The 19,180-nt window shown below is 46.2% G+C and overlaps 1 protein-coding gene across 3 annotated transcripts in view; it reads left to right on the top strand.

The window, feature by feature from the left end:
* Positions 1-19,180, top strand: part of CACNA1H (calcium voltage-gated channel subunit alpha1 H) — a 125,448-nt gene that overhangs the window by 89,620 nt on the left and 16,648 nt on the right. For all 3 annotated transcript variants that reach the window (XM_039367924.1, XM_039367925.1, XM_039367926.1), the window contains exons 11-24: positions 2,310-2,461; positions 2,947-3,132; positions 4,123-4,240; positions 5,895-6,050; positions 10,580-10,670; positions 11,251-11,459; positions 11,697-12,098; positions 12,522-12,622; positions 13,377-13,500; positions 14,050-14,118; positions 14,639-14,823; positions 16,710-16,836; positions 17,511-17,636; positions 18,257-18,346. In XM_039367924.1, coding sequence (XP_039223858.1) covers positions 2,310-2,461; positions 2,947-3,132; positions 4,123-4,240; positions 5,895-6,050; positions 10,580-10,670; positions 11,251-11,459; positions 11,697-12,098; positions 12,522-12,622; positions 13,377-13,500; positions 14,050-14,118; positions 14,639-14,823; positions 16,710-16,836; positions 17,511-17,636; positions 18,257-18,346 — 2,136 coding nt within the window. The remainder of the gene's footprint in view (positions 1-2,309; positions 2,462-2,946; positions 3,133-4,122; positions 4,241-5,894; positions 6,051-10,579; positions 10,671-11,250; positions 11,460-11,696; positions 12,099-12,521; positions 12,623-13,376; positions 13,501-14,049; positions 14,119-14,638; positions 14,824-16,709; positions 16,837-17,510; positions 17,637-18,256; positions 18,347-19,180) is intronic.

The following is a 19,180-nucleotide window of genomic DNA, read 5'->3' as shown; positions in this document are numbered from 1 at the left end:
TAATTAGGGTGAATTGTCCCCATAATCACTCCTCTTTTGTCTGTAAGGAGAAACGGGTCCCAGGCTGCAATTCCATGGAGTGTTTGGAAGCCTCTTTTCCAGGCTTGAAACTCTACCAAACACATCATACAATCATCTAAGCTTGTTCTTAATGCAAGGAAGTCTGGCTGTTTTACAAGAAGAGGCTGCCTCCCTACATGCAGAAAGGTGGGGTGGAGATGCAAGCTCTTCTTGTAAAACAACCTCACTGTCTTGCAAAAAAAAAAAAAAAAGCCTACAATGAACCCTTCTCCACTTCTGTTGAATCTGGGATTGTTGTCTTGTCATTTTGACAGCTACATGACATCTCAAATTGAGCCTTTATTTTTCCTCTCTCAGCTGGGCATTGTCTGTTATAATTCCCACACTTCTCAGCTCTTGACCAATGTGGTTCTCAACATGCTGCTTTGTGGATGATGAACACGGAAAGAGAGGGCATTTTTTTTTTCAATAAATTCCCTTTTCTGCTTGGGGTTCCTGAGCAGGAGATGATGGAAGAGACCGCCATCATCTTAGGAAATTAGCTAAGAGAAATGAAGATTAGATAGTCCTAAAGAAGAATAAATCAGCCCCTTTCTTGGCGGTGAGCATAACCTTAAGCGTTCGGATCTCCATCGCATCCAACTTCTGAACAAAATAAATATTTATCTTTCTAAGGCATTTCCCTATCCGCTGGGTTTTTTCATACGTTATTTCCCCAAATATTCATATTTTTGTATCACTGAGACCACATTGCAAATTTGGGGTTGCAGAGGTGCCTAACATTTCAGCTGGGACACAGACCAGAGCCGAAGAGCAAAGTAGACAGGGGGACATTTGCATGAAGTTGTAGAAAAAAAATGGTTTTCTTCCCACTCCAGGTGGTCTTTTTCTGCAAATTAATCAGACCTTCAGGAAACTTTCTCTGTCTTTCCATACTCACCTTCTTGTCTTGCACATAGCACAAGGGAAGAGATTGCGAAAGTCCTTGCTCGCGAAAGTCCTTGCTCGTGGATCTGGTTAGCTTCCGTAATTAGTTCAAGTTGTCATCAACAGTCAGGTTGAGTGGATTAGATCACTTTCAATGCAACATTTAAGAGTTGCTTGGAAACCAAGGATAAGATAGGGGAGGAATGTTTTTCCAACCCAGCCGGTCTTTCTTTGTTGACTCCTTGTGGCTTGTCATGTCCCTTGCTGCAATTCATATTTCATGCATTCTGGCTGAAAAAGTATTCTATGAATAAATAAACTGGTCTGAAAGGCTGTGGGAAGGCAAGATTGTGTGTTGGGTTGAGAAAGGAAGTTTTAAACGTGGTTGCTTCACAGCGCTTCCAGACTAAGATTATACATACAGCACATTCGTTGCAGATGTTTGTGCTAAAGATGGATTCATAAGAATGGGGGAAAGAGTTTCTAGCACTGGAAATGTTCTCCCTTCTTGGTATGGTTCCACCTGTTTTCTGCCCAATTCTGCTAAAACTACTGAAATGGTACCTTTGATCTACTTGCGACATTAAATTGCCTCCATCCTTGGAATCCTGTTCTCGGCACCAATATTTTTGCCATTGTGTGCACAGGAGAGGAACTATTTAATGTGTGAGGTGTGGGACAGGTTGAGGGTTTCACTGCTGGACTCTTTGGAGCAAAAGCACAGAGGATGATGGGTCAGGTGGGCAAGCCCAGTCTTTTTCATCTGTTTCTGGATTTTGGAGGGGAGAACCAGGGGGGAGGGTGTTTCCTTCAGTTTATTGAACAGCCTTCCTCATCTTGAAATGGTGGGAAAGCTGACCATTGATTCTCAACAGTGGAGTTGCTAAGGGTGGGTAGTGTGGGGAGACTTTGGGAAGCCCCCAAAAAGCAGTCAGAGGAGATACATGCGAGAGAGAGAGAGACAGAGAGAGATGACAGACGATAGACGATATAGATGATAGACAGACATAGATAATATAGATGCACTAAAATCTTCCTTCTGGATTGCTGATATTTGCAATTGAACTAATAGATGTGCATTTCAGGCAGATCTAAATTGCTGATCCTATCTTGTTTGATACTTCATCTGCAATTATTACTTTTCCATATTTTGCATCCCGTCGCCCTGTTTTCCATTGTCATAACAATCCCTGTGGTCACAGGGTCAGGAAAACAACTCAGCTTGACAGTCGTGATGGAGCAAGACAACATTGTCATTGTCAAATTCTGCTTCAACTGCAACTAGAAGTTAGAAATAGCCAAGGGAAATATTTTGGCCTCCATTCTGACCTGGATTACCTTTGTTTCTCCCTCTTGCCCAGCCGGATGAGCTCACCAATGCCCTGGAGATTAGTAACATTGTCTTCACCAGCATGTTTGCTCTGGAGATGCTGCTCAAGCTTTTGGCTTTTGGCATCTGGGGATACATCAAGAACCCCTACAACATTTTTGATGGCATCATTGTTGTCATCAGGTAAGTTGGCTTCTAACGTGGCCTCAGAAGAATCCTTCACACATCGTTCCTTCTTCTTAAAACTGGGGCAGGGGGAGAGAGGGAGGGAGGGAGATTGCCTGCCAGCTGAATGTCCTTGCTTGCTTATCTTTTTTAACACTGCAGCAAATCTTGGGGAAGTAATATTCCACTTCTGGTGCCTGTATTCCCTGGGGCCACCTCCCCAAATTTCTTGGGGGAAGATGTGCTGACTTGGCCACATCTACAGAGGAGCTGGGAGGGGAGGGGATGTAAGAGAATGTACATTTACATCTCCCTCTTTTGACCACCAAATGCTCAAGTATGAAAAAAAACATTCTATGGGTCCAACTTCATTATCTGCCAATGTGCCAAAAAAAGCAGCCCTGCTCCCAGGCCGTCTCTGCCATCAGGGACAATTAGGAAGTTGACGGTTGTTCAGGAGCTGGACAGCCCAAGTTGCCTGAATCTCTGTCTCCATCCTGCAGTGTCTGGGAGATCATTGGCCAGGCCGACGGGGGTCTTTCGGTGCTGAGGACCTTCCGTCTCCTCCGGGTCCTCAAGCTGGTGCGGTTCATGCCGGCTCTCCGCCGGCAGTTGGTGGTTCTCATGAAGACCATGGACAACGTGGCCACCTTCTGCATGCTGCTCATGCTTTTTATCTTCATCTTCAGGTAGGTTTCATTGGGCGCATCTCCTGTCTTGCCTAGTTAACTGGCTGTTTTGTTCCTCTCGGTGCTGCACCAATTACAATGACAAGGATCCCATTTGCCCAACACTTGGGAATAAACATGGCCTCTCCACAAAGTGACAGGCTGGCACTCTGCAGATCAATGTCTCCTGGGCCACCTCATTCCTTCTGCATCCTGCCACCCAGGAGACAAATGAAAGATGCAAAGCGACAAGCATGACAAAACAGTGTCTCCTCCTTTGTTTGTGATAGTTGGCAAACAACAGTGAGACGCCTGCATCGGAGACCAAGGACAGCTCCTCTCCAAGTAAGGCAAGAGTTGATACAGACCCCATGAAAAGTCAGAAATGTACATCAAGTACAATATTCTTCAAAGGGGTGGAAGAGTTTTGCAATCTGTGAAGCTTTTCTAGAAAAAAAAATCAAATATGTTTTTGCAGACTTCAGGTGGACAAAGAGGCTAATTCTGACTCCCTTCGTGTTTCTCCAATCTGGTGCCTTCGGGGTATGGGGGAGGCCCAGCTCTCTCATACTCAGTCATACTCGGTCTTCCATCATCCTGTCAGGAAATGCTGGGAATGTTATTCCTCCTGGCCCTGGTGGGATCCAGGTTGGAGAAGACAGTGCTACTGAACTCATCTTTTCTAGCCGACAACCTGGAAAAGGAACAACGACCTGAGTTATGCCATTATTACCATTTTTTGATTAAAGTTTTATAAATTGCATAAAAACTAACACAAACTAATAAAGAATGGAAAGGAGAGGAGAGATTCTGATTTACTTTGCAGAAAACATAAATACAATTGCAAAATTATCTCTTCCTCTGTGATTACCCAAAAAAGTCACCTTTTTCTGTTATCCAACCTGGGTTATTTTAGATGAAACAGGAGCCGGGACTTTTTCAAATACTCTGTTGCCTTTTCAACCATCTTTTCTCTCTTTCCCTCTCTTTCCTTGCCCTTCCCCTTCACAGCATCCTGGGTATGCATCTTTTTGGGTGCAAGTTCGGCTTAAGGACAGAGACAGGAGACACCCTGCCAGACCGAAAGAACTTTGATTCCTTGCTGTGGGCAATTGTCACCGTGTTTCAGGTGAGGTCCTTGAGCTGCCCATTTTGTACAAGGAACTGTACAAAACATTACAAAGATGCACCTTTTGCAGCCTGTTCTCTCCAAACCTCCAATATGTAGGTCAGCATTACAAATTACGTGCTGGCTGGAGAATTCTGGGAGTTGAAGTCCACCCATCTTAAAGTGGCCGAGTTTTGAAAATGTCGCTTTGGAAGATTAAAACCACTTGAAAATTGTCTGGAAAGTAGGGAAATGCTGAGTTTCTCTCCCTTTCAGGCCCCCTGAAATAGATAAACAACCGCCAAGGATTAAATAATTGACTGCTGGAAGACTCTGACAGCAGCTTTGTGTCATTTATGTTGTCACTGTGTCCGTCTAATAGAGAGGCTGGTGCTGTTTTCCTAGCAAAGTCTTGTAATTAACTAAATTAGGTGCAAAAAAGACTGGAGCTGAATTTGATGCTTCTCGTCAAGGTCACTGGAAGCTGCTTTACTCTGTCAAGTCCAAGGGGGCTGGGTGAAAACAAGGCTCACTTCCTGCTCCAGGATGGATTTGAAAACAGTTATCTTGGTTAAGATTAAGTTTAGAGGGAAAGGCTTGTGCTTTCTAGAGCTCGGTTCCTGCCTTATTCTCGGTCACCTTCCATACCTGCCAACAGGAAGAAGACTGACCTATAAACAAAACTGATCTAATTTGCTAACAGGCACAAAATCCTTGCTATTTTGAATAGAGACAAAGAACATGTTGCTCCTGCAAAAAGTTTCTTTATCTCTGCTCGTAACGGAAAGCCCTCATTTGCGTTTATGATCAATGGCTCACAATTTCAGCAAATGTGGTGAGTCAGCAGGAAAAAAGACATGCAGGAAAAAAAAGGAAAAAAATGACTCTGGGCATAGAATCGGATGTACTTTTACTTGCGATGCTTCCACAAAATAGAAGTCTCTGAAGTTACTTCTGGGAAGGATGGGTGGCAATCAGATCTGGTCCCGGTTTAGTCAATAGCAGGAGGCTAATAAGAGAAGGTTTATCTCAGCCACTGACCGGCAGATGAGCTGCCAATAAGAGGGGAGAGAGTTTGGGAAGGGGAGGAGCTTCTGGCCATTAGATCCATCCAGAAAATGGAGTTGGTCTTTGGTGTCTCACTTCAACCTCAGCTGATGGAATAGTGAGAGATGTTCCTGGGAGGACAGGAACCTGTCTATAAGGTCCTGATGAGTCTTCATTCCTGGGAGAAAGCTGCTAACTAGATGGATCCCACCAGGGCTTTTTTCATAGAACGCCCAGAATGGAGTTCCGGCACCTTTTTTGGATGGAACCTTATAGGGTAGGCAAGACGGGTTGTATGACATGTGTGAGTTCCTGCACCTTTTTTTTTTTTACAAAAAAAGCACTGGATCCCACCATCAATCTGATCTTGCACGTTTTCTGAACGTGCACAAAAGGGGACTCCATTCAACAATCATTCAGCAAGGGAGGTCTTGTAACTTCTTACCAGCTCCTTTCCTTGGAAACACACAGAGTGGTGGAGCTATGCAGCAGGCAGAGGATACTATAGCAAAAGGACTGTCCATGTAAGACCACTTGGAAGCTCTAATCAAGCATGGAAAAGCAAAGCAAAAGCAGGAAAGAGAGAAGTGGGTTCAGATGTTCTCCTTGCCCCATCTGCGTCTTTCAGATCCTGACCCAGGAAGACTGGAATGTGGTCCTCTACAACGGAATGGCCTCCACCTCCTCCTGGGCTGCTCTCTACTTTGTGGCTCTGATGACCTTTGGCAACTATGTCCTCTTCAACCTCTTGGTCGCCATCCTGGTGGAAGGTTTCCAAGCTGAGGTAAGGGTCTACGGAGGCTGGGGGGGTTGTTGTGTGACTCCACAGACCCCAGTGATGTCTGGGACAAGTTTGGTTGCAGCTCCTTATTTATGAACGGCCTGATTGTATCATCATGACACTTTATACACTGGCCATTCATTTCAGTGGCACAGATATAAATAAATTTGTATCTAAATTTCATTTTTAATTAATGCCATTGTGCCCACAGTAAAAAAATTACAATAAAGTTCTGTCTATCTATGTATCTATCTATCTATCTATCTATCTATCTATCTATCTATCTATCTATCTATCTATCTATCTATCTATCATCTATCTGGTAAGAAACCCCAAATACCTAAACATATTCAGCAGGCATAACAGGCCATGAATGAACTTTCTGGCCATTTAGTTGGGTTTATCTCAGCCATTGGTCAAACAAAATTCTGTTTCAAAATGTTCCTGCAAATAACTAGCTTCCCATCCTGACGCCCTCTAAATAAGATGACTGCAAATACAAAAATTTCTAGGCAGGACGACTTATGTCAAAATATTTTCATCAAAACTCACAGACAGCTGTGGTGTTCATTGTCAGTAATCTGGGAAGTCTGCTTTTCACCACAGGAAAGCAAAAGTCACAACGTCAAGAAGATCCCTTGGAGATGAATGCCCAGCTACACTCCCTGAAAGACCTCTGTGGCCTTCAAAGAACCATTTCCTCCTTGTCCTGGTCAGAGCTGCTATGCTTTCCCTCTTCTGACATCTCTCTAAGACAAATCCATGGCACAGTTTGAGTTTTCAGCAAGAGTTATGTCCCGTTTCCATCTCAGAAATAAAACCCATCATATCACATTTCATCAAGAAGCTTTTATGAAGTCGTATGGAAATGGACTTGGAGCCTTACCTGCTTGAGCTAAGAAAGATGACCCAGAGAGGGGATTTAATCACAGGCAGGAGAGGGGAATATTATTATATTTTCCCAGCTCAGTGAGAGCCAAGCAGCCGTTTATCGTCTCCAAATGCCCAACTGCCTTTCTCAGCAGGATGAGAAATTGCTTTGCTCTTCAAGACACAAGTCCTCAAGGAGTGTCAGGGGAACCAAGGGAGAAAGGTAGAATTATGTTCTCCTCCTGAATTCTCCTCTCCACTTTCCTCCATGCATTACTGGGGACCTCTGAGTGATTTAGACTTAACTTCAATCATACAAAAAATGGGGATCAATGTGCCAGCCCAGGATCCTGAAAGCAGCAACCCTGAAATAAGATGGCCATCACAGGTTCAAAATAAAAATGGAAGCAGAACAGGAGGCAAGTTTAAGAAGCAAGGCAAAATGGACAAAATGGAGGAAAAAGTCCCACGTGGAGTACACCTGACGGTTGGAGAAGAATCTTTCAATCAGGAAGTCCATTCCTTCCTATCCAAAAGCTCCTAAGTGTCCACTTGGTTCATTGCCTATGATGAATAAAGTCTTCAAACGTTGAACCTGCAGTGGGCAGATATGATTTTTTTATAGGATCCGAGTCAACATAGGTCTAATGTCACAGAGCATTCACATGTTTCCCCCAGGTTCCATTGTGTATTTAGGGCTCCATTCTATCTCTAAGGATGAATTGGCTTATTCCAACAGGAGCCCTGAGTCCTTCTAATAATTCCTCTCCCCTCCTTGACCTTCTTTGGTTGGCTTTCGTTCAGTTGCCCTCCTGCTGACAGTGATTGCCTTCACATCCTAAGCCTGTCTAACAGATTTTCCAGGAAGATCTTGCTTTGGAATTCCTCTATGAGAAATAATTTTGCTTGGAGAAAAGTCCTGCATCTTAACTCGGGCTGATTGGATTAAAAATGGCAGCAGCAGCAGCAGCATTGGCCAAAGGCTCCATTAAATTTAGTTCCAGCCACTGGCAAATTGACTGCAACTGCAGTAACAGGATTATTCCTTCCTGCTCTTTTCCACCGAGAGAGACTCCATCCATCGTGGCCCTTGTGTTCATTTTATCCTCTGCTACCCATCAGCCTTTGGCCAATTTGGCTGAGAATTCAGCCTCTGGTTGGCTCCCGTCTGAGGAGGCTGGTTGACAATTTTATTATTGTCTGAGACTTTCGCAGCTTCTTGTGGGTTGTAGAGCTTTTGCTAGCTATTGATTTCCTGTTCTTTGAAATCGGCTCTTGCAGATTTGCCTTCTTTAGCCACTTGAAATCTGATGCTTTCTTAATAACTAGAAAACATAAATTAGAGATCAAACTCATCCAAAACTTCCTGTTTCCACAAAGTGGCCAATGAGCAGGGCAACTAAGGCATGGTGTTTAATGATTATAGTGCCACTGAATGTGATGTCTGGTTTAATAACAGAGATGGAAGGGACCTTGGAGGTCTTCTAGTCCAACCCCTCCACCTCCCTAATTCTCATGGCCATCGGTTTTGAGAGAGGCATAAGAATTAACATCGATCCATCTCATGTGAATTCCAGCCTTTTCCTCTGGGGTTTCCTCTCCGACAATTGGTGATAAGAGAAAAAGCAGAATCAGTGCAGAAGTCAACAATGGAAAAAGTGCTCTCAATTCTCTCCTAGCTCGTTCTTTTTTTTTAAGGTGTTGAGCAAAAGTCAACATTTTGCAGCTTGCACCCTTTCAGGATGTTGGGACTGCAACACTCAATATTTTTTCCCAGATGAGAGTTGCTTCAGCCTTCCCTTCTCTTCCAAAGCTCCACTGTTGCCTTCACGGGTTCCCCTTCCTTGTAGCCGCCACCTCTCCCTCTCTCATGTTTCTACCATCAGGGCCCTGGATATATTTTGCAACCTTCAAAGTAACTGATATCAGAATGCCCATATGGTGAGCCATATCAAACAGGGGTCTGCAACCTTAGCAAGCTTAAGACTCTCAGAATTCTGGGGAATTCTAGTAGTTGAAGTCCATAAGTCTGAAAGTTGCCAAGTTGGAGACTCCTGATATAAAGTATGTGGCCTGGAGGAATGTCATGAGGGCCAGCCTGCTTCAATGCATTATGCCCCCCCCCCCAGGAGCACACTGTTCCTCTGCTTTGGACCAGTGCCTGCTCTTGGCAAGAGTCTCTCTAGACTCTCTGTTCTACCCACTCTCCCATTTTCTTCACATCTGTGCTCAGAGATAGCCAGGGCAACAGGCAGACGAGGTCGGCACGTGGTTCTCTGGGAGGGTAGCCCAGAATTTCTGGACACACAGTGGCCCTATCTGCCATCCACAGTCTCATTTCCATCTCTTCAGTGGCTTTTCCCTAAATAAGCCACCATAATAACAGAGGCCACCCATTGGAAACAGTTCCACCAGCCCTGCAGCTGTGTATCCATTGCTCTTCTCCTGGTCTCCATTCATCCGCTGGTCCTCCAGCGTTTTTGGCCTCAGCTTCTCTCCCAGGGTTTGGGGTTGGCAGCCACCATCTGGAAACACTTGGCCGCTCGACTGGCACTGGACAAGCAGGAAGGGGCAACTCTTCAGGAGAGACAAGGAGTGCCCATTGTTTCTGCTTGCCTCCAGATGCAGCACTCTGCGTGTCTTGAGTTGGGCGCAAGTCAACAGCTAAGCAGAGGAGAAGATGGGGTCCAAGAGCTGGAGGTCATATTGAGGCAAAGCACCCAGAAGAATTGGTTGACATCCCTCCAGTACAGCAAAGCATCCTAGCTCCAAATATGAGCAAACCCCCCCCCCCCGTTCTTTGCAAATGTCTTCACAAGAACACAACCCATTAATTTACTCAGCAAAATAAGTTATTATTGCATAAGCTGTAATGAAGAGTTGTCTTCCAGATTTTCCAGTATCTTGGCCACATAAACGGCCTGATTCTGCGGAACTAGGGATGGGCAGTTCCATCTCTGCTTGGCATAAATATGTAATTACAGGCTTGGCGATGGCAGGGGTGGGAAGAGGATTTGGTGGTGGTGATGACACCCCTTGGAGCTGTGATTTAAATGTCCAGGAAATCCTTTTCTTTTCCTCTGAAGAAAAAAGCTGAAACAGTCAGTAGGAAGCAGGAAAGCTCCGTCCAGTGAAAGACATTGGCCACCAGTTCTTTCCACATTAGCTCTCTTAGGTTAGTTCAGGGGTAGGCAACCTTGGCTCTTTTATGGCTTGTGGACTTCAACTCCCAGAATTCCTCAGCCAGCATGCTGGCTGAGGAATTCTGGGAGTTGGTCCACAAGTCATAAAAGAACCAAGTTTGAAGACCCCTGGTCTAAACAATAGCAGCAAGCTAGAACATAGACACAGACCTGGTAGAGGAAGCAGTAAGTAGATGGAAATTTTAAAAGTCCCCAAATCTCATTATTTCTCAACAGCAGAAAGAATTGTTGTATGCCAACTCTCAGGAGGGTCTATTCCAAACAGACCTTTGTTTTCCATGAGGAGTTAGGAATGATAAACCAAAGAGCCGTGAAATAAGCCTTTTTTAAAATACATGTTTACAACACGTAGGAACAAAGATTTGCCCCTTTGTTTGACTCCAGATAACTTCATTCACCTGACATAATTGCAAATCTGTTGCCAACCTTTTGTTCTATTTTATTTTGGGGGCACTTCAGGGCGATGCCAACAGATCTGACACAGATGAAGACAAAACATCAACGAACTTTGAGGAAGAGTTTGAGAAGCTGAAGGAACTCCGTGCTTCTGGTAAGGAGAGATGGCTGGCTGGTTGGGGAGGCAATCCTTGAGGGCTTCCCTTTCGATCTGAGGGAAAAGATCAAAGCTCTGAGCAGCCCGGTTAGGCAGAGATGTTGACCTTTGAAAGATCATCGGAGGAAGCACGAAGATGGGGTCAACCGGGACATTATTACTTGCTTCTCTTTTTCTCTCCCCAAGAATTTCTGTATTGCCCCTCAGGGAAATGGACAGCTATTTCTCCAGAATGGTATAGGGTCTCCTGCTTGGGCAGGGGGTTTCACTAGAGGACCTCCAAGGTCCCTTCCAACACTGTTTATTCTGCAAAGCTTCATATTTCTGTGCATTTTTCATGAACATCTTCAATCCTTCTTCCTCACCCAGCAAAGTTGTCAGAACCTCAAAGAGTCTATAACACCTTTTTCCTTGTGGAGAAAACCTAGATCTATGTAGGAACAATTTCTCCTGGGATGCTGGTCTGCTTGGCTCATGTGGAGGTATCTGTGGGTGGGGGTTGTGGCTGAAGGCCAGAAGTAGGTTCAGAACATCTTGCCCAGAGATTGCTGAGAAGGTCCTGTCTCCTCCCTTGCAGAGATGAAGATGTATTCGCTGGCCGTCACGCCCAACGGACACCTGGAGGGCAAGGGCAGCATGCCCCCGCCCATCATCATGCACACCGCAGCCACTCCCATGCCCACCCCAAAGGGGTCTCCACACATGGACTCGGCCTACCCTTTGGGGGACTCCAGGAGGGGCTGCAACGTTTCAGTGGACCCGCTCAGCTTTGACCAGAAATCTTTGGTATTTTTCCAAGAAATGGCAGGGCAGGGAAGGGTTGGGAAGGGAAAACTGCTCTCCGTTTGGGGCAGGTGGGTGCTGGGAAGAAGGTGGAGAAGAAACCTCCAGCCAGGAAATCCTGCTGCTTCTTTGAGCTGAGAGGATGAAGTAGGACGGAGGTCTTCTCCACCTTCTGAAGTTGGGGCTACACTTCCAAGGATTCCTTGCCAAACCCTGACCTGGTCCCCTCTCCTTTCTCAGTCCAGCCTCCGCAGCTCCCCCTGTGCCAACTGGGGCAGCCGCCGCTCAAGCTGGAACAGCCTGGGCCGGGCCCCCAGCCTCAAGAAGAAGAGCCAGTGTGGCGAGCGGGAGTCCTTGCTCTCAGGGGAGGGCAAAGGCAGCACAGACGATGAAGCCGAGGAGACCAAGCTTAGCACCCTCAGCCGCCGCCCCCTGCACCACCGGGCAGAGTCCCTGGACTGCCGGGGTGGCTTGGACCTGCCAGAACTCCTCCAGGTGCCCAGAGTGCACCCTCCGGTAGCCATGCTGCCCCTCGAGTACCAGGACTGCAATGGCAAGATGCTGCAGGTGCCCAGCGAGCTCTACCTGCACCTGGACAGCCGCAAAGAGGATCCCTTCGACTACGATGAGAACATGGAAGATGTAAGTCCAAAGCAGCCTTTGTTCTTCATCGCCCCCCCCCAAGTGAGGCCAGAGGTCAGCTCTTCCTGGAAGCAAGGGGCCTCCAGCCACTCCCACCCTCCAACAACGTCTTAAGTGGTCAATGATAGCCTTGGGGGGGGGGAATGAATTTTGCCCTCTTTAAGGTAGGAAGGGAAGACCCCACAACTCGTCAAAAGGAAGTCCCTTCCTGTGACATTCCTACACTCCTCCAGCTGGTCAGGAACAGCTGTCAGTCCCAAACCTATGAGAACGTGCAACGCAACCCAGCCACGGCCACGGGTGCAAGCGGCCACTGCCTGCCAGACTTGAAGGGAGATAAGAGAAAGGTGGGGAGAGGAGCACCTCTCAGGATCAGATTTCCCAAGGGGGCTTCCTTCCTTTTTTCCCTCTTCCTCCACCCAGAGCTTCTGCTACAGAATCCGCAAGAGCTTGGAGCCCTACAAGCCCAAATGGTGCAAGAATCATGAGGACTGGTCCCTCTACTTGTTTTCCCCCCACAATCGGTAAGGGCTCGTTTGTCTCTTGGGCTGAACAGAGCAAGCCTTGGCGCCCTGCTTTGGACATCCTTTCTGGTCTCTCCAGAAGGTTTTCATACTCCCTGTCTTGGAAGGTGACCTTGACAGAGCAGTGCAGGCCTTGTTACCTATGTAAAACGGGGAGAAGCATTTTTAAATAGTGCAAAATATTTAAATAACATTTGAAAAAAGGCTCAGACTGACACCTCCATAACTCACTGAACTATGAGTAGGAGGTGGTTGAGGGACCATCACCAGACATGCAAGATTGATGTCAGCCTCACCAGGTGGACCAGACCAGGAAGTTATTGAAAACTGATTTATTGATTACTGATTTATTGATTACTATTGAATATTGATTATTTAACAGCCAATAAAAATTATCAGGGTGCCCTGGATATTTAAATTAAAGCGAGGTAGTTGATGTTGATTGTCCCCGTGGAACTGACCAAACAGGAGAACAGGGTCTGCAGCTTCTGGGACACCTGAATCACAGGGACCGTATCGGGTTCCCTTGCAGGACAGCTGTGGGGAGAGCATTAACGCAGCTAAAGATAAGGATCTCCTAAATTTGGGAGCCGTGATATGCTATAAATATCAAGGCAGCCTGCACAATCTGCAGCTCAGCTATCCAAAGGGGCAGGTGTGGGGCATTGGGTGCCCTTTTCCTATTGGCCTAAAAAATAGAGGAATGTTTGAGGTCCTGGGGGGCAACTGACCGGCCCCCCTGCCTTACTTTCAGCCTCCGGGCCAACTGCCAGAAAGTCATCACACACAAGATGTTTGACCACGTGGTCCTGGTTTTCATCTTCCTCAACTGCATCACCATCGCCTTGGAACGCCCAGACATCGATCCCAACAGCACGGTGAGCCCCCAGTGGTTCTTGGAGTTGGGGGGAGAGCAGAAGGAATTTTTTTTTCTAACATCTTTGCCTCTTGTCAAAGAAGGAGCTTCATCTTTGCTTGTCAAAGAGTCAAGGATGAAAAAGCTGCCTTGTGCTGAGTTATTGGGCAATTTGACAACCCTCCCGAAACTGATTAGACAAATTATTTGGGGTAAAACTAGGTGTTTCCCCAAGATGTAGCCTAGCTGCTGACTTTCCTCCTCCACTTCTCAAAACGACTTGGCTAATGTCCCCGCAATTAAAAACACCAACTCCCAAACCACCAAAAACGATTAAGCAGCTTTAGGCTGCGTGACTTGCATTCCAAACAGTAATTTTCATAAAACCCCTGCAAGGTAAACAAGGTAGAGAAAGGATTTACCAGGATGATCTGGTGAACTGTGCAGTTTTGGCACAGAAGGCGGGTTGAATTCAGGGACCTAGGAGAGCGTTCATGGAGATTTCCTGGGATTAGGGGCTGAGTCCCTTGCCGGTTTGGATTTCAACTTCTGGTTTCTCTCCTTTTTGCAGGAACGGATATTCTTGAGTGTCTCCAACTACATCTTTACGGCCATTTTTGTTGCTGAGATGATGGTTAAGGTAACGTCGCTGCACTTCCAATTGGCTCCCCTTGGATTAATGTACGGCAAGTGTAGGTCCATCCATTCTACTGAATGGGAGGATAAATCAAAGAGGGACAATTATTCATTTTATTACTTTCACTGAGGGGAAGGAGGATATTCTCTTTTTTCTTTCAAAATTTTATTTATAATATAATTAAAAAACATTGGATATAACGTGACATTCCAGTATATACACTCTTATCCAAAATACTCTTGAGGGAGACCCAAGTATAAAAGACATTGCATCCAAGAACTGCTCCACTGCAGCAACTACGTGGTTCCTGTCAATTTTTCTCGCATCTGGCAGAAAAGTTAACTCAAGCCAGTTTTCTGCAGTGGTAGAAGATGGTGGTTGGCTTGTACTCTTTGCAAAGACCCCTCCCCCCTCCTGAACAGTTCAGGTCCAGATTCTGTCTCATCTCCAGTGAAATGGTTCTTGATCTTCAATGCAGCATGAACATCCGTGCCTGGAAGAGCCTTTCCCATTCTCCTTCTAGGTTGTGGCTCTCGGCTTCTTCTCCGGGGAACACACCTACCTCCAGAGCAGCTGGAACGTCCTGGATGGAATCCTGGTCTTTGTGTCCATCATTGACATCATCGTTTCCATGGCATCAGCAGGCGGAGCCAAGATTTTAGGGGTCCTACGAGTACTTCGGCTGCTACGCACCCTAAGACCTTTACGGTATTAGTTGCCTTCTATCAAAGCAGGAGGCATTTGAGCTAATCCCTTTCCTCCTCAGGATTAGGAGGGGAGAACCCAGCCTCCCAGACCTGAACAGTTAGGGAGGTCATTTCGATCTCCAAACCAACTCTTGCTAAGAAACAAACTCAAAATCTCTTCTCAAACTTTTTTCACTGGCAAATTCTTTGGTCTGAGAGCCTTGTAGAACTCTCAAGATTCATTTGGAGCTGGGGGGGGGGGCTACAATTTGCCATTTGCAACTGGTAGACCTCTCTTAATGTCTCAGTGTCTCTCCCCATTTTTGGCTGTAGAACAAGACTAAACTGGTGTATTCCTGGTCATTTCCAAATTGCATCCAAATGTGGCATGGTGCTTTAATTAACTTGAGGCATCATGTGTATCATAGCCCGTGCTTTGGCCAAACACCAGACTGGTTCTGCCTATCTGGCTTCGAGCTGAACTTGCTTATTCTGCTGCATATCAACAGAAATACAAAAGCAATAAGACTGTGAATGGAAAAACTCAGCGTTTGCTTTCCAGCCGTCTCTGGCACAGGGTCCTGGGATGCATAGGTTAGCATGCATGCTTTCCCGTTTAGCAGCTACACACGTGTGCCTGTCTCGAAAGCTGAAGCAGCCCATTCTTCCCAGCAGGTAGAAGGATTGCCCTTGTTTGCAGTAGGTCGCATAATCCTGCCTGGTGCAAGATAAACACTCTTTTTCCCAGCATTTCCAGACCTTTTCAAAACCATCTGAGGCCAATTGCTGAAGGTGCTCTATGGCAGATCTGGCAGCAGTTCCAGGAACACCAGACCCTGCCCTGAAGGGGGGGGGGTGTCCAGCAAGATGGCAGAGAGGGACACAGCAGACACCTTGCCCTGGAGTGAATTTGCATTCCAACTGTGATGGATAATAATTTGAGAACTCCTGGCATCTGCAAATGTTTTGTGTTCAGAACCACAGAGGAAAGTCTTGCTAGAAAGTCAAAAGGAGGACAACATTTTCCATATCTGAAACCAGGCAAAAGGGAGCTGGTCTTTTTGTCTGCCATCCAGTAATAAGCGAGGCGTCTGGAGGAAAAGGAGAAGAAGCTGAGAGGGAGAAAGGAGGAGGAGGAGGAGGAGGAGGAGGAGGAGGAGGAGGAGGAGGAGGAGGAGGAGGAAGGGAGGGAGGGAGGGAGGGAGGGAAACGTGCTGGGGGAATTCTTCTCTGCTCTCCGTGGGAGTCTGCTGCTTCACATCATGACCACAGGAAAAGCAAAACGAGGCCCAAAAAACAACCCAGCATGGGGCTCTGATTGCTTTGGTGGAAATAAACTAAGAAGCAGCCGTAGTCCATCTGTTTCTTGCTGGGGTGAGGTTTGTGCTGGGATATTCTTAGGGAGAGATGGGTCTTGGGACTGGCTGGGCATTTAAAGAGATTACGATTTCAAAAAGCCAGCCCAGGCCCATCTCGACCAAGGGGAGAAAGTCTCTGAGGGCATCTGAAAGCACTGATGAGGTAAACTTCAAGTTTGGGGAGCTGTTTTGTCCCTACAAAGCATGCCCCTAGACGAGTTCCTCTGGGCATGGGAGGAGAGCTTTTTCTCTCCACTGCAAGAGACGGCATTAAGGACTCAACCTTCTCCATTCTCCAGCAATGTCCTCACAGATCCAAACTAGACTTCCTCCGCTTGCTTCTCTTTCCTTTCGGATCTTGCTTTTCATTATGCGGCCATGCATGCAATCAAAAGTGAGGGATGGAGGGAACCAGAATACTTAAAAGTTATAAAATATGGTTTCAAAGGTCTCTGTTGCTTCCCAATTGGTAGTGTCTTCTGGGGGTCTGAATATTTCTTGGGGAGTCTGGAAATGGGATGGAAAAAGGAGATGTTCCTCTCCAATCCAGGGTCATCAGCAGAGCTCCAGGTCTGAAACTCGTAGTTGAGACGCTGATCTCTTCTCTCCGGCCTATCGGCAACATCGTCCTGATCTGTTGTGCTTTCTTTATCATCTTTGGCATTTTAGGAGTGCAGGTAAGACTTTCCCACCACACACACCCCTTTGCCGAGTGCCGAGTGCCAAGACCCACTGAAAGATTTCTTGCTGCCCTTCTTCTTGAGGGTTATTCGTTCTGCCTTGGAATAAATCCTGGTTTGTCTTGGCCTGAATGTGAAACGTAGATCTCAGATGGCGTTCACCATGATCTGCTGGAGCTGAGGTCTATGTGTCCTTCTTACACCTTTAAGATGTGATCCTTTACAGTTTGACTTGGAAAAAAGTCTTCCTGTTTCTCCTGGATCTTAAAAGAAACTTCTAAAGGACAGTCCAGGAAAGGGCAGGGACTCCTTGAGCCTTGACTTCTGCACTAATAGTGACCAACGTTCTGTGTCCTGGACATTCCTGGGCCTGGTTGTGAAGACCATTGTGCCTTCCTGCACGGATGATTCCTTAGCACCCATCATTCAATCCAGTCACTCAGCACCTTCTCACAAGGCCAGGTAGACCTTCCCCAGTTCAGGTTCCGGTGCTGCAAGAAGCCCATTTCCACAGTGGGCCCCTTGCTCCTCTTTCTAACAGAAGGACACCCAGATCTCCCCTGTGGTCAAACCGCTCCTGAGGGTCTCACCAAAATCTAGGTTGCCTTCCAAGTCAAGCTGAAAATCAGATCCTCCACCTCGCCTGCTGATTTGATTCTGTTTTCTCCCAGCTTTTTAAGGGCAAGTTCTACCACTGTGAGGGAGCTGATATCCGAAACATCTCCACTAAGTCCGACTGCAGAAAAGCCCACTACAAATGGGTCCGGCGGAAGTATAACTTCGACAATTTGGGACAGGTAAGGTGGATAGGAGAAGGAGGACAGAAAGGAAGTTTCTCCAGCCAAGCAACCTTCTCCATCTTCTAAACTTAATTGAATTTTTAATTGAAGAGGCTTAGAGGCTTCCCAACTTGGAGACACTCTGGGTGGCTTACAGTTTTAAAAGTGAAGAAGAACAATCAAAGATGGATGGATGTTCAGAAGAAATACTCCAGACCAAATTAGAAAAAAAAATCCTACACCCACCTCTCCCAAGGGCTGAGAAGATTACTGGGTTTTCAGAGATTTTCTGGACATGGTTAAGGTGGATCCCCATGGATCTCTAGTGAGATGCTGTACCAAGGGCAGGAAGTGTGACAGGGAAAACCCATTTTATCCTGCAGAGTTGAAGAAAGAAACATTGTCTTTTTCTAGAGCAGCAATTCTCAAACATTTGGTCTTGGTCTTCTTAAAAACAATGGAGGACTCCAACGAGCTTTGATTTATGTGAATTATATCCATCCATATTCACTTTTCCCCAGGAAAGTATCACACATAGCCTGGGGAGGTGGATCTGATTTATCAATAGACTGAAAGGTAAGCAAAAACTGAAAATTCCACTTTTATAAACAGAGGAACTGCATTCTTTGCTTTCACAGGCCCTGATGTCCTTGTTCGTCCTCTCTTCCAAAGATGGCTGGGTGAACATCATGTATGATGGATTGGATGCAGTGGGGATTGACCAGCAGGTAGACACTAAATATCCTAAGAACATTCATGGGGAGTTGCTTAAAGACTCATTCCCACATGCATGTGCAGCTCAGTGATTGGCAATCAATGATAGGGTCAACATGCTGGCTAAGGTGCTAGTCATTTATTCACCACGGGGAGGGGATAACCATTTGGTGATGCAGGACGCCCACATGGATGATGAAGAAAAAGATAACAGAACAACAGAATTGGAAGGGACCTTGGAGGTCTTCAAGTCCAACCCCCTGCTCAAGCAGGAGACCCTATAGCACTCAGGTGATGATGATCCATCACAGTGCAATTAGGGGTGATGTCATTCAAACACTGCCAGAGAGATTTAATCCTTTGTGGCTGTCCCTGAAGGCACCTCCTGAACAGGGGACGCTGCCCAGGTGGGCCTCACCTTCAGTTGGGTTGATCCTCCAGTTTCCAGAATTCCCAGGATGTCTTCTCCCACTCACTCCTCCCCTGACCCAGGGATGCTTATCCAGCCATTCCATGAAACAAATTAAAGACAGTCCCAGAGTCTTCAAGTCTTTCACTTTCAAAAAACAAATTTGTCTGAAATGACTTAACATCCTGCAGTGCAACTAAGTTTAAAAGCAAAACAAAGATAGTCAAGAATTATCAGAGCCAAACTGTCTTTGGAAAGTTTCCTTCCTCTCAGTATGAAGTCTTCTTTTTGAGTTTTTATTTTTTAATCTTAGACTCCCTGTTGTTACCCTGTCGGGGTGCAGAACATGCAACTAAAATCAGAAATAACTCAAACAGGCGCTATTCCAAAACTAGAATGCAATTATTTAAGGCAGCTGGGCAAGCTAGTTGATTATGCC

Source organism: Crotalus tigris, unplaced genomic scaffold, assembly GCF_016545835.1.
Source record: "Crotalus tigris isolate CLP2741 ecotype Arizona unplaced genomic scaffold, ASM1654583v1 scf7180000020608.1315917, whole genome shotgun sequence".
NCBI classification, from domain to species: Eukaryota; Metazoa; Chordata; class Lepidosauria; order Squamata; family Viperidae; genus Crotalus; species Crotalus tigris.
Note: the sequence above shows the minus strand (reverse complement) of the source record. Positions and strands in the feature narration are given on the sequence as shown.